Consider the following 14,859-nt stretch of genomic DNA (forward strand, 5'->3'; position numbering starts at 1 on the left):
TCAACGGACGCCTCCAGGCGGCCTAAGCTTCTCCGGATGAGCCAGATGAAACTCCCGGACGAGAGAAGGGTCGAGGATGAGGCCCCGCGAGATCCAGGTTCTCTCCTCCGGCCCGTAACCTTCCCAGTCGGCGAGGTACTGAAAACCCCTGCCCCGCCGCCGTATGTCCAGCAGCCGCCGGACAGTAAAGGCCGGATGATCGTCAATCAACCGGGGAGGAGGGGGGGGGGCATCCGGGGGAGAGAGAGGACTGGTGGAGACTGGCTTCAACTTGGACACATGGAAGGTGGGGTGAACGCGCATAGAAGTGGGGAGTTTGAGCTTCACAGCAGAGGGGTTGATTATGGCCACTATGGGGAATGGGCCAACAAAACGGGGGGTGAGCTTCTTGGAGCTGGTTTGAAGAGGTAGATCTCTAGAGGACAGCCACACCTGTTGCCCCACTTGATAGGCCGGGGGGGAAACCCGGTGGCGATCTGCAATGAGTTTGTTCTGTTCCCTAGAACGCAGCAGTGCGGTGCGTGCCCCCTGCCACACCCTGCGGCAACGGCGGAGATGGTGCTGGACAGAGGGAACGGAGATGTCCTCCTCCTGGGCGGGGAATAAGGGTGGCTGGTAGCCCAGAGAGCACTCAAAAGGGGACATGCCGGTGGCTGCACAGGACATCGAGTTGTGAGCGTACTCAATCCACGCCAGATGTTCGCTCCAAGACGAGGGGTTGCGCGCAGCCACGCAGCGCAGTGCGGTTCCCAGGTCCTGGTTAGCCCTCTCCGCCTGCCCATTGGTCTGAGGGTGGTAACCCGATGACAGACTGACCGAGGCTCCCAGCGCCCGGCAGAAAGCCTTCCACACTTGGGAAATAAACTGAGGGCCCCGGTCTGAGACGAGGTCAGTGGGAATCCCATGGAGGCGCACCACATGAAGCACGAGCAGCTGGGCAGTTTCGGAGGCAGAGGGGAGCTTGGGGAGAGCAATGAAATGTACTGCCTTAGAGAACCTGTCCACGATGGTGAGGATGACTGTGTGGCCATTGGAGAGGGGAAGACCAGTCACAAAATCCAGGCCAATGTGAGACCAGGGCCGGCCAGGAACAGGAAGGGGGCGTAGCAGACCAGCAGGGGGTTGGTGGGAGGACTTGGCCCGAGCACAGACCGTGCAGGCCAGCACAAATGCCCGGGTGTCAGCGTCCATCGCTGGCCACCAAAAGTGCCTCTTAAGGAGCGACAGGGTGCGACCCACGCCAGGGTGACAGGCGAAGCGTGATGTGTGGCCCCACACCAGAACTTGAGACCGCACCGAACTGGGGACAAAAAGGCGGTTAGGGGGGCCGTTGCCCGGTTCTGGTTCGGTGACCTGGGCCTCCCGGATGAGGGACTCTATCTCCCAGGTAACAGCAGCCACGTTGAGACAGGAAGGAGAGAGGATGGTGTCAGGGGGGGCCGGTGTGTTCACAGTGCCAAACTGACGAGATAGGGCGTCAGGCTTGACGTTACGGGACCCGGGCCGGTAGGTGAGGGTGAAATTGAACCGCCCAAAAAAAAGGGACCACCGGGCTTGGCGGGAATTTAATCGCTTAGCTGTCTGGATGTAAGACAAATTCTTGTGATCGGTCCAAACCACGAATGGCTGTTCTGACCCCTCAAGCCAGTGCCGCCATTCCTCCAACGCCAGTTTCACAGCCAGCAGCTCTCTGTTACCCACATCATAATTCCGCTCAGCAGGAACCAGCCGGCGAGAGAAAAAGGCGCAGGGGTGAATCTTCTCATCAGTGGCAGAGCGCTGGGACAGGACCGCCCCCACCCCAGTGTCAGATGCATCAACCTCCACCACGAACTGCCTGGAGGGGTCCGGTTGGATGAGAATGGGGGCAGATGAGAAAAGCCTTTTAAGCCCAGAGAAGGCAGCGTCCGCCTCCGGCGTCCAGGCAAACGGGAGGGCAGGAGAGGTGAGACGGGTGAGAGGGGCTGCAACCCTGCTGTAATCCCGGATAAATCTCCGGTAAAAATTGGCAAACCCCAGAAACTGCTGCAGTTTCTTGCGGGAATCGGGGATGGGCCAGTCTGTCACTGCAATGACCTTCTCGGGGCAGGTCCTCACTTGCCCGCTCTCAATGATGAACCCCAGGAAGGATACAGAGGTGACACTGAACTCACACTTCTCGGCCTTCACATATAGTTTGTTCTCCAACAGCCGTTGAAGAACTTGACGGACATGCTGAATGTGTTCCTCCTGGTTGCGGGAAAAAATCAGGATGTCGTCCAAATAGACAAAAACTGAGCGGTTGAGAAAGTCCCGGAGGACGTCGTTAACCAGGTTCTGGAACACAGCAGGGGCATTAGTTAGGCCGAAAGGCATGACGAGATATTCAAAATGGCCGAGGGGGGTGTTAAAGGCCGTCTTCCACTCATCGCCTTCACGGATGCGCACCAGATGATAGGCATTACGTAGGTCCAATTTGGAGAAGACTGTGGCGCCCTGCAGTGGCTCGAATGCGGAACTGATGAGGGGCAACGCATACTTGTTCTTCACTGTAATGTTATTAAGACCCCTGAAATCAATGCACGGGCGAAGTGACTTGTCCTTTTTGGCCACAAAAAAGAAACCTGCACCAACAGGAGAAGAGGAGGGTCTCATGAGGCCAGCCGAAAGAGAATCCTTAATGTACTTCTCCATGGCCTCCCTCTCAGGACGGGACAAGTTATAAAGGCGACTACTGGGCAAAGGGGCGCCGGGGAGGAGATCAATGGCACAGTCATAGGGGCGATGAGGAGGCAGGGTGAGCGCACGACACTTACTAAATACCTCTCCCAGGTCATGATAGATTTGGGGAACCAAGGAGAGGTCGGGAGGTTCCTTGGGCAAGGGAACATCTCCCACTGCCGGAGACAGGGCAGACTGTAAGCAGGTGGAATGACAAAAAGTGCTCCAACTCACCACTTTGCCAGAAGACCAGTCAAATTGGGGATTGTGCCGTTTGAGCCAGGGGTGCCCCAGCACCAGGGGAGTGAGGGGAGACAGGATGACATGAAACTGCAGTATCTCGTGGTGATTACCAGAAACAATTAACTCAAGGGGCTTAGTACGGTGAGTAATAAGGGCCAGGTGACTGCCGTCTAAGGCGTTAGCATTTAAGGGAGAGGGTAATTGTTCCAATTTAATGCCAACCTGAGACGCGAAGCCGGCGTCAATGAAGTTCTCATCCGCTCCAGAATCCACCAGGGCTGACACAGGAAAGAAATGCCCGAGGGACAGGAGAGTGGCATCCAGCAGTGAGCGAGAACAGTGAGAATCGGGGACGGAGGGGGCGTGGCTCAGCAGGGCCCCGAGCCTCACTGCCGAGCCCTGTCTTTTGGCAGTGACGGACAGGTGGAGATGAGATGCCCGGGCAGCGCACAGTACAGACACACTCCGGTCTTAATCCGATGAAGCCGCTCTGCCTGGGTGAGACGTGTGCGGCCCAGCTGCATGGGCTCCTCTTCAGTGACACCATGCGTCACGGGGGCAGAGAGGGCAGTCTTAGGGAAAAGTGGGGAACAGGAAGCAGCGAAAGCCGGAGGCACGGAGCTGCCCGCCTTCTCCCTACGCCGCTCGCGTAGACGATTATCCAGCCGGATAGAGAGGGAAATCATTTCATCGAGAGTGTCAGCTTCCTCCCTAGTAGCCAGCTCATCTTTGATCGACTCACTGAGACCGGAAAGAAAAAGCCCACGTAGTGACTTGTCGTTCCAGCCCGACCTGGCGGCATAGGTCCTGAACTCAACAGAGAACTCAGCTACACTGCGGGAGCCCTGACGTAAAGAAATAAGCCGCTTGGCGGCGTCCCCTCCCTCTACTGGGTGATCAAAAACTTTCCTCATTTCCGCTACAAAAAGGTCAAAATTGTCATTAACTGGAGAACTACTGTCCCATAATGCTGAAGCCCACGCTAGTGCATTACCCTTAAGTGACCCCATAATGTAAGCGATCTTAGATCTTTCAGTGGGGTAAGTGAGGGGCTGCTGACTGAAAACTAGGGAACATTGGATCAGAAAGGCTCTACACGTACCCATGTCCCCAGCATAGCGCTCAGGCGCAGGAATGAAGGGCTCACGGGCTCGTGGCAGGTGTATCGGAGGAGTGGGAGCAGGCGGAGGTGCCGCTGGCAGTAGAGGCACTGTGGTGAGGGGAACCAGTAAGTCCAATTGCTGCCCCATTTGAGTGACACGGGTAGCGAGATTCTCAAAAGCCTCCATAGCGTCCCGGAGGGCTTGGCTGTGCTCAGCCACCTGTGTGCCTTGGGCGGCAAGAGCTCCACGGATCTTGCCAAATTCCGCTGGGTCCATTTTGGCCAGTTCGTTCTGTTACGGTTAAGTTCTGGACCCAAGAGCAGACAAAGGCAGTTGTGGATATAATAAAAAGGTTTATTTCAACGAGGTGGGGAAGCAGGTGGTGAGTGGGAAAGCCGGGGCGGAGAAGCAGGTAGGTAAACTGGAGGTTGTGGTCCGGGTAACTGCAGGCAGAGGAAAAAACAATCGTTAGGGTGGTGATCACAAAACACGAGACAACGAGATAAGGAGCGAGGTAGAACACTGTAGCCAGGCGTGTATAGTTACCACTGTAGTGCATGGTACGAACTGGCAACGACAGCAGGGAAGCCAGAGGTGAAGTAGGTGCGTTGATTGATGATGCAGACCAGGTGTGCCACAGAACAGAGGGAGTGGGAGTGGCAAAAGGAGGAGGAGCGCACAGCAGCCAGCTGTGATCACCACACCCTGAGGCTCTGGTGATGGTATTTGGTTGTGATCTACTTGAATTTGATGGATTTAAAAGCCTAAAGTTTGCAGCATTTCATATTCATTTCAAGTAGCCTAAACGTCATACATATTATTATAACATATTCAACTCATGTTGCAACCTGTTATTTTATAGGAGGCCTCTGTAATAGCGTGAGAAATGGGCATCCTTTAAAAAAAATTCAAAATGAACACTGAACAACACCTCCTCAGAGTAGGCTGCGTTCAGCTGCCGCCTCTCAGGTGATCTCTGCTGGGTCCTAGTGCCTCCCCTAGCTTCCCATTCTTATTACTAGAGCTGTGTTCTAAAAGTCATACTAACGTCCTACTCATACTCTTTTTAACTCGCCCCAAAATAACGTTTGTATTTGAAAGCGGCTCAAACAAAAACTTTTTTTTAAATGTAGAAAGCCGTGTCCCGGGCGTTCCCGGTTTGAAACGAGTTTGTCAGTCGCCGGCAGAGCACACATCTTTCACCAGCCAAAGTGGCGGGTGGTCTCAATAACTTACTCACCCTGCCTCCTCATTAATAAAAGACTAAACAATAAGATTTGTGTTTGAAAGCTGCTCTAACGAATCCATTCGACCGTTTCTCCAACACCAACAATCACTGATGTCACTCTGAACATTCCAACCAATCAGAGCTCCACTTACCGAACTATGAGCCGTGACCTTCATCAGTGTGCAGCGCTGCTCTGTCTTCAGCCGGGCTGTGGAGGAAATATGAAGAGACACAGGTTCTTATCCTTCATCTGTGAGTCAGAGTGTGTGTGTGCGCGCGCACGCATGTGCAGTTGAGTGTGGGTGTGTGGATTCATCCTTAGATCAGTCGTAAAACAAACAGTCTTTTATATTTAAAAGAGAGATAATAGAAGTGAATAGAAGCTGTTTCTTCACAGAAAGTCACAGATCGGGTTAAACGTCAGAAACTACAGAAAAAGGGGACATGTTTTATAACAATATGCTGAATGTGTTCTGTTCATTATAAAATGTTGCAAAATAAGCCTGTTTCTGGCTCTGTGATTTTAACTATTTAAACGTCCTTCTCTCTGCCCCCCCCCCCCCTCCCTCCTTCTCTCTGCCCCCCCTTTTGATAAAACTAGCGTTGGACAGAAAACTGAAAACTGGTTTTCCTGCATTCCACCTCTGACGTACTCTCAGCCTGTGGTTTACAGTAAAGGCTGATCAGATCAAACCACATGAATTTAAAACCACCGCCCTGGAATGCAGCAGGTGAGAGCAGAGGCCGCTCAGCTGCTGCCTCTCAGGTGATCTCTGCTGGGTCCTAGTGCCAGACACTTTTCTACCTTTTGCTCCTCATCAATAAATATCCAGACTGTATTGAACCTCTGACCACAGATCAGACTAGGCTCAAAATAGTGTTTTTAATGTAGAGAGCCGTGTCCGGGGGATTACCAGTGGTGACACGAATTTATTAGACACAAGAAAAGCCAGCAGAGCACACATATTTCACCAGCCAAAGTGGCGGCAAGTCTCAATAACTTCCTGAGGCTAAATTTACCTGCATATGTCGAGTGGCAAGTGTTAATTTTGAGCCCTGCCTCCTCATTAAAAACTGATATCATCTTCTTCATCATCATTCAGTTTCAACAGTCAATCCCAGAGTTTCCCAAATAACATCTATGTTTGAAAGCGGCTCAAACAAAATGGTTTTAATGAATCGATTCAACCGCAGGGGTTGCAAACTGGTTGCCCGCTTGCAGAGTTCCACTTACCGAACTTTGAGCCGTGACCTTCATCAGTGTGCTGCTCTGTCCACAGCCGGGCTGTGGAGGAAATATGAAGAGACGCAGCTTCTTATCCTTCAACAGTGAGTCAGAGTGTGTGTGTGTGTGTGTGTGTGCGCGTGTACGCATGCGCAGCTGAGTGTGTGTGCGCGGTTGAGTGTAGGTGTGAGCAGTCTAACTGGTTGGACTGGGTAGCTTTTGGAAGATTCTAGGAAACTAGGAAAAATAATAAACAACATGTAAAAGATGTTCAATCAAATATGGCAAAGTCGCTCACAGTTCTGGATTAAATGAAAGAATGGTTTGAGTCTGACTTCATCCTCATTGAATAATAATAAAACAAACACAAATGCAAAATCAAAGTTTTTAGATTATTGTAGAAAACAAGGAAACTATAAACAACATGTAAAAGATTTAAAAGATGCCAGATAAACAATTTCTAAGTTGCTCGAGTTCTATATATACATACATAAAATAATTCATCCCTAAATCAGTCATAAAACAAATAAACAAACAAACAAACAAACAAACAAACAGTCTTTTATATTTAAAAAATACAAGCACACACCTACACTGGCGTGGTTAAGTGTAGGTGTGTCCAGTAGTCTAACTGGTAGACAATAAACAACATGTAAAATATTTTCAATCAAATATGACAAAGTCGCTCACCGTTCTGGATTAAATGAAAGAATGGTTTGAGTCTAGCTTCATCCTCAGATCAGTTATAAGGAGATCGCCTCTGGAGTGCAGGGTCGGAGGTTCGATCCCCCGTCTCCCCGCCACATGTCGAAGTGTCCCTGAGCAAGACATTGAACCCCAAATTGCTCCCGATGGTTCAGAGAGCGCCTTGCATGGCAGCTTCTACCATCGGTGTATGAGTGTGTGTATGAATGGGTGAATGTGGTAAGATATGTAAAGCGCTTTGGGGCTGAGAAAATCGGCTAGAAAGCGCTATATAAGTCAAGTCCATTTACCATTTACCATAAAACAAACACAGGCAGATTCGAAATCAAACTTTTTAGATAATTGCATAGCAGGAAACTATAAACAACATGTAAAAGATGATAAACAATGTCAAAGTTGCTCGCAGCTCTATATATACAAACGGATTCATCCGTAGATCAGTCATCAAAACAAACAGTATTTTTCTATTTAAAAAGAGAGATAATAGAAGTGAAACCCAAACCACTGATCCAGAACCAACTCGGATGTTTCTTCACAGATCGGGTTTAACATCAGAAACTAAAGACGACCTGAGAGAGTCCGCACGTTGTTGTTTCATAAAGCTGAACTTTGACGTAAACGATAGATAGATTTTCAAAAAAAATAATGAGTGGCTGCTGGCTACCACCTCACACATGGGTCAGGGGGGATATTTATAATGTAATGTGCTTTGTAAATGTGTTCAGTGAATGCAATACAAACAATTGTTCACAATAAAGGTAATGTAGCTAGACAAAATAAAATGCCTTGATGAAAGCCAGTGAGCTCGACACACCTGGATTTACCTGTCTTCTGTTCCCTTGAAGGTTCCAGTTGGAAATGGAAATTGAAATTCGAAGCGGCGCAAATTTACGCATGTTTGGGTGGTTTGAACGGTTTTACACTTTTTAGTTTTTTTTAGTTTGCTTTGCACTTTGGACGAACACACACACACACACACACACACACACACACACACACACACACACACACACACACACACACACACACACACACACACACACACACACACACACACACACACACAGGGCTAAAATGTTTATGCCAAAATGCAGTTTAGATGCTGAACTGCATTTCGTTCTACTGTTTGTCTTGACTTGTGCAATGACAATAAAGTTGAATCTAATCTAATCTATGACAACATGTCAATCCCATGTACAGAGACAAAATGGTGCCAGGCACGTCATTCTAACAGCTGTCCATTAAATTACACAACTAATGTTAATAATAACACAGACACACACACACACACACACACACACAACACACACACACACACACACACACACACACGCACACACACGCACGCACAGTTCACCCTCTACATGAATTATCAATGATTATCGACCGAGTTCTCCCGGCATTATAACGTCACGTTTAGAACAGCTGTGATGTCTGTCAGTGAGCTAACAGTCCTCCGCTAACGGTCGTCCATTAAACTCTAGGGAAAGAGGTCCAGCTTAACACCAACAACACAGCTACTATAACGGATACTTTTAGAGGACAGATAAAATCACACACTTCAACGTAGGACAAGTAGAAATCCTAAAATCCTCTGAATTTACCCAATCAGATAACAACACTGCCGAAATGAAACAACTGGATAACTTATGCTACACTTAAAAAAACGCCTTGATGAAGCATATTTATTATTTAACTATTTTTTGACAATTTTTTTTCCTACCATTGCCGACTAACACATTAATACAGTTGGGGGAATATTTATATGAATGGGTAAACTAAGTAAATGAAGGGATACCATAGATAGTAGGCCTATATAAAAGGGGATACGCACCTCACTCTCCCACTACACCACTAACATAACACTGCCGAGTTCAGATGAGCTAACTGGCTAAATGATGCTAACCTTCTCATATCCAGCCCTATATCAGTCTGTAGATCCGTTACATGATTAATAAACTGGGGTTAGTCAAACCTTTATGGAGTTGTCTCTCTTCTCCTCTCTTCTTTATTCTCTCTTCTTTCTTCACAAGTTTGTCAGAAGTCCATAAGTTCCTACTACGCCATTGAAAACGGGTTCGGTATTTTGGGTCTGACCGGCATATAGCCTATAAAAGGGCGACCGGCGCGAAAGTGCTACAAAGACCTTTGCACATGCGCAGAGTAACACCGCCTACAGTAGTAGTAGTCAGGTGGCGAGTTCTTCCCTGTGATTTTAATTATATAATTAATCTACATTTATGAAGCATTTAAATATATACTTACTTATTTAAACATTTAATCATATATATTTCATGTGTGTGTTGTCTATTTTTTGTATTTTATGTTTTTTAAATGGACCTTGAGTCTAATAATAAAAGTTGACGATGATGATGATATACATATACAATATATGATAATTAATTTACTTAAAGGCCTACTTCACCGGTTTGAATATGAAGGTGTATTGAATTCTGAGATCCTATGTAGTATAAATGTGCGAAAAAAATTGAAATCGGTTCATCCCAGCCTGAGAAAAGGCAGAAAGAGTTTTTTTTTAACCCTATATTTCTCTTTCTCGTGACATCACAGAAAGAGAAATATAGGGTTAAAAAAACGTACTTTGTAAATATTACTGTGATGTCACAGTAAAAGACATCACAGTAATATTTACAAAGTAAGTTTTACCTTCATATTCAAACCGGTGAAGTAGGCCTTTAAGCATTTCATTGTGTATTAATTTATGTATTTAAACAATTATTTAGTAATTTAGTTTGGCATGCATTTGTCAATTTAGTTTAATTTATACAAGAAATATACAAATAGCCGGTAGAATGTCACGTTAAAAAACTGGAACATTTATGATTTTAATACAATAAAGTTAAAACTCAATCAGACGCAGTGACAGCAGAGTTAAAATACACTTAAAGGTGCAGTGTGTAATATGACATCATAGAAATTAAATGTACTTATGGATATTATAATTACTTTCTACAAAATCTGCTAGGAAATAAAACCCCAAATTCTACACACTGCAGGTTTAAAAAGAACTTTGATATTTTTATTTCTTGATATTTACAACATAGTGTGTCACCATTAAAACCAGTGAAACCAGTTCGTTCATTCACACTCACATCAGCTCATGTCATGTACAAATTATTAATACTCAGATATGTTATATTAATCTGTACAGTACAGTAGACAGGGTATACTATCTAATATCTAACGTTTTGATTATTGGAGACACACACAGGCGCACACACACACACACATACACACACACAAGCACACACATAGGCGCACACACACACATACAGACACACACGCACACACACACACATCTACTGTATGCAAACACACAAGCACGCATACACGCACACACCCATGCACACACACAAGCACCCACACGCACACACACACACACACACACACACACACACACACACACACACACACACACACACACACACACACACACACACACACACACCCAGTCTGTTCACAGGTAAAGTATAAAGATGTTAAGTCAGAAATAAAATGCCACAATCTCACAACCAACTGTCGGCGCTCCAGTTGCATTGTGGGTAGTGTAGGCCACAGGGTTTACAGTGTAAATCAATATTTACAGATTCAAACTTTCAGGATCAATAAAACCCAAACGATGCATCTTTGCTCTGGTCATAAGACAGACAATCCAACCTCATTTTGACTGAAAGGGATAGATAGATGGATGGATGGATGGATGGATGGATGGATGGATGGATGGATGGATAGATGGATAGATGGATAGATGGATAGATGGATAGATGGATAGATGGATAGATGGATAGATGGATAGATGGATAGATGGATAGATGGATAGATGGATAGATGGATAGATGGATAGATGGATAGATGGATAGATGGATAGATGGATAGATGGATAGATAGATAGATAGATAGATAGATAGATAGATAGATAGATAGATAGATAGATAGATAGATAGATAGATAGATAGATAGATAGATAGATAGACAGGCAGACAATGGGCTCCAACCTCATTTACACTGAAACCTTATTATAAGCTATTGAAATCAGAAGTTTGAATCGGTCAATATCTTTCCAGAGTTTCCACTGTCGAGTTTATCACATATACATTTAAAAAAAAAGTTGTGCATTTCATTTTCTTCCCTCTCCGATGGCCCTAAAACTCTTCTGTACTTACTTACTTACTTATGCCTCTTCTTCCCCCGTGGGAGATAAGGCCGATACAGTGAAACCCTAACCCTTCTGTAGTTACCTGGCACTAAGGCACTAAAACAAAGATATGTCAAATATATATATATATATAAAGAATACTATTTAATATATCCAGTGTGTTTCAATTCAGTTCAGTCTCTCAGCCAATCACAGTGTCCGATGGTCCGTCTCAGTTTCCTGCTTTAGTTTGCTGGTTCCAACACAAAGGCACTAAGCAAGGCAGTAAGGCACCAAGGCACTGAGCAAGGCAGTAGGCAAGGCAGTAAGCAAGGCACTAAGGCACTGAGCAAGGCAATAAGCAAGGGACTAAGGCACTAAGCAAGGCAATAAGCAAGGGACTAAGGCAGTGAGCAAGGCAGTAGGCAAGGCAGTAACCAGCTGCAGGGTTTGGGGTTCGATTCCCGGATGTTTGGACATGTCACAGTTTGATTTCACACTGATATTAAAGGTGCAGTCAGTGATTCTGGAGAACGCTTGTTGTCAAAAAAGTAGATTATGGATTTGCAGCTTCTTCAGAAGAATTCTACCCTGCGTCCCAAATCTCCTCCTCTTTCTCTCTCCTCTCCTACATACTACATCTGATCATAAACAGTATCTAGTTAGGATGCAGTATGTTACACATGGGGACATACTTTAACTTATTTATTTCATCCTAACATGGCTCCTTGATCTTGCCTCTTGCTTTTATATCCATTTCATCCCTGTTTGTTTTCATATGGAGGCTCTGTTGATGTGCCATCACTTCCGGTGTGCACTGGATTGTGAGTCAGAATCGTCCAAATAGCATGCTGCTTTCAACATCCGGGTAATTCTAACCATACTAAATCTGGCCACAAGAATCTCGACATCCTAAATCCTTAATCTTTTTTTCTACCATACTAAATAGCAGATAGTATGGGGATTGGAACGCAGCCCTACAGTGTGAATAAATAAGATTTTCCCTTTAAAAGACTGAGATAACGTCCCTCTCGTTTCAGACATCATACGGCCTCTCGTCCTCCTCCTCTTCATCCCCCTCTTTCTTGGTGAAAGCGGAGGAGAGCTCCTGCAGCAGAAGTTCTTGGGAGGTTGTGCAGACTCCCTGTCTGACTGCGGGCGGCTGGACAGAGCTGCTGTCTGCTCCTACCTCACCTGTAACACACAGATTATATCTTTATTGAAAAACACACATATATATATTTTTTTTATTCAAGATTATTTTTGGGCATTTTTTTACTTCATTAGACAGTTTTGGAGAGACAGAGATGAAATGTGTCAGAGAGGGGAATGACATGCAGAGAACGACCCGGGCTGGATTCTAACCCGGGTCTGCTGTGAAGAGGACTGAGACTCTATGGGGGGAGGGAAACACTATGTTTACCGTTGTCAGACTAAAAAATCGGGATGGATGGATGGACGGACGGACGGACGGACGGACGGACGGACAGATAGATAGATAGATAGATAGATAGATAGATAGATAGATAGATAGATAGATAGATAGATAGATAGATAGATAGATAGATAGATAGATAGATAGATAGATAGATAGATAGATAGATAGATAGATAGATAGATAGATAGATAGATAGATAGATAGATAGATAGATAGATAGATAGACAGATAGACAGACAGACAGACAGACAGATAGATAGATAGATAGATAGATAGATAGATAGATAGATAGATAGATAGATAGATAGATAGATAGATAGATAGATAGATAGATAGATAGATAGATAGATAGATACAGTATCTCACAAAAGTGAGTACACCCCTCATATTTCTTCAAATATTTCATTATATCTTTCCATGGGACAACACTGAAGAAATTACACTTTGATATAATGTAAAGTAGTCAGTGTACAGCTTATATAACAGTGTAAATTTACTGTCGCCTCAAAATAACTCGACACACAACCATTAATGTCTAAACTGAAGGCAACAAAAGTGAGTACACCCCTAAGAAAAAAATTCCAAATTGGGCCCAAAGTGTCAATATTTTGTGTGGCCACCATTATTTTCCAGCACTACCTTAACCCTCTTGGGCATGGAGTTCACCAGAGCTTCACAGGTTCCCACTGGAATCCTCTTGCACTCATTCATGACAACATCACGGAGCTGGTCGATATTAGAGACCTTGCGCTCCTCCATCTCCCGTTTTAAGAACCCCCAAAGATGCTCGATAGGGTTTAGGTCTGGGGACATGCTTGGCCAGTCCATCACCTTTACCCTCAGCTTCTTTAGCAAGCCACTGGTCGTCTTGGAGGTGTGTTTGGGGTCGTTATCATGTTGCAATACTGCCCTGCAGCCCAGTTTAAGAAGGTTGAGTGCACGTTTTCAGCGTCATACCAAGAGGTTGGCTTTGGAAAATTGACGTATGAGTGCTGCCAGCATTGCTGCAGGGCTTGAAGGGGTGGGGGGTCAACCTGTCAGTGCTCAGACCATACGCCACACTCTGCATCATACTGGTCTGCATGGCTGTCGTCCGAGAAGGAAGCCTCCTCTAAAGATGATGCAAAATAAAGCCCACAAATAGTTTGCTGAAGACAAGCAGACTACGGACATGGATCACTGCAACCATGTCCTGTGGTCTGATGAGACCAAGATAAACTTATTTGGTTCAGATGGTGTTAAGAGTGTGTGGTAGCAACCAGGTGAGGAGTACAAAGACAAGTGTGTATTGCCTATAGTCAAGCATGGTGGTTGGAGTGTCATGGTCTGGGGCTGCATGAGTGCTGCCAGCACTGGGGAGCTACAGTTCATTGAATACCAACATGTACTGTGCCATACTGAAGCAGAGCATGATCCCCTCCCTTCGTAAACTGGGCCGCAGGGCAGTACTGCAACATGATAACGACCCCAAACACACCTCCTAACGACCACTGGCTTGCTAAAGAAGCTGAGGGTAAAGGTTATGGACTGGCCAAGCATGTCCCCAGACCTAAACCCTATTGAGCATCTTTGGGGCTTCTTAAAACAGGAGATGGAGGAGCGCAAGGTCTCCAGTATCCACCAGCTCCGTGATGTTGTCATGAATGAGGGGAAGAGGATTCCAGTGGCAACCTGTGAAGCTCTGGTGAACACCATGCCCATGAGGGTTAAGGTAGTGCTGGAAAATAATGGTGGCCACACAAAATATTGACACTTTGGGCCCAATTTGGACATTTTAACTCAGGGGTGTACTCACTTTTGTAACCGGCAGTTTAGACATTAATGGCTGTGTGTCGAGTTATTTTGAGGGGACAGTAAATTTACACTGTTATATAAGCTGTACACACGCTACTTTACATTGTATCAAAGTGTCATTTATTCAGTGTTGTCCCATGAAAAGATATAATGAAATATTTGAAGAAATGTGAGGGGTGTACTCACTTTTGTGAGATACTGTAGATAGATAGATAGATAGACAGACAGACAGACAGACAGACAGACAGACAGACAGACAGACAGACA

At 45.7% G+C, this 14,859-nt stretch overlaps 1 protein-coding gene across 1 annotated transcript in view; it reads right to left on the minus strand.

Annotated features, from left to right (window-relative positions):
- The window catches only part of LOC307270997 (arf-GAP with Rho-GAP domain, ANK repeat and PH domain-containing protein 3-like), a gene marked incomplete at its 3' end in the record, with an annotated part of 64,716 nt that continues 49,857 nt past the window's right edge, over nt 1-14,859 (minus strand). The window contains 7 exon segments of the mRNA XM_080054883.1: nt 1-1,134; nt 1,240-1,376; nt 4,046-4,337; nt 5,427-5,482; nt 5,680-5,701; nt 6,509-6,559; nt 12,403-12,554. Of these exon segments, the coding sequence (XP_079911009.1) occupies nt 1-1,134; nt 1,240-1,376; nt 4,046-4,337; nt 5,427-5,482; nt 5,680-5,701; nt 6,509-6,559; nt 12,403-12,554 (1,844 nt within the window).

Source organism: Ammodytes marinus (genome assembly GCF_949987685.1).
Source record: "Ammodytes marinus genome assembly, contig: scaffold_96, whole genome shotgun sequence".
Classification (NCBI taxonomy): Eukaryota; Metazoa; Chordata; class Actinopteri; order Uranoscopiformes; family Ammodytidae; genus Ammodytes; species Ammodytes marinus.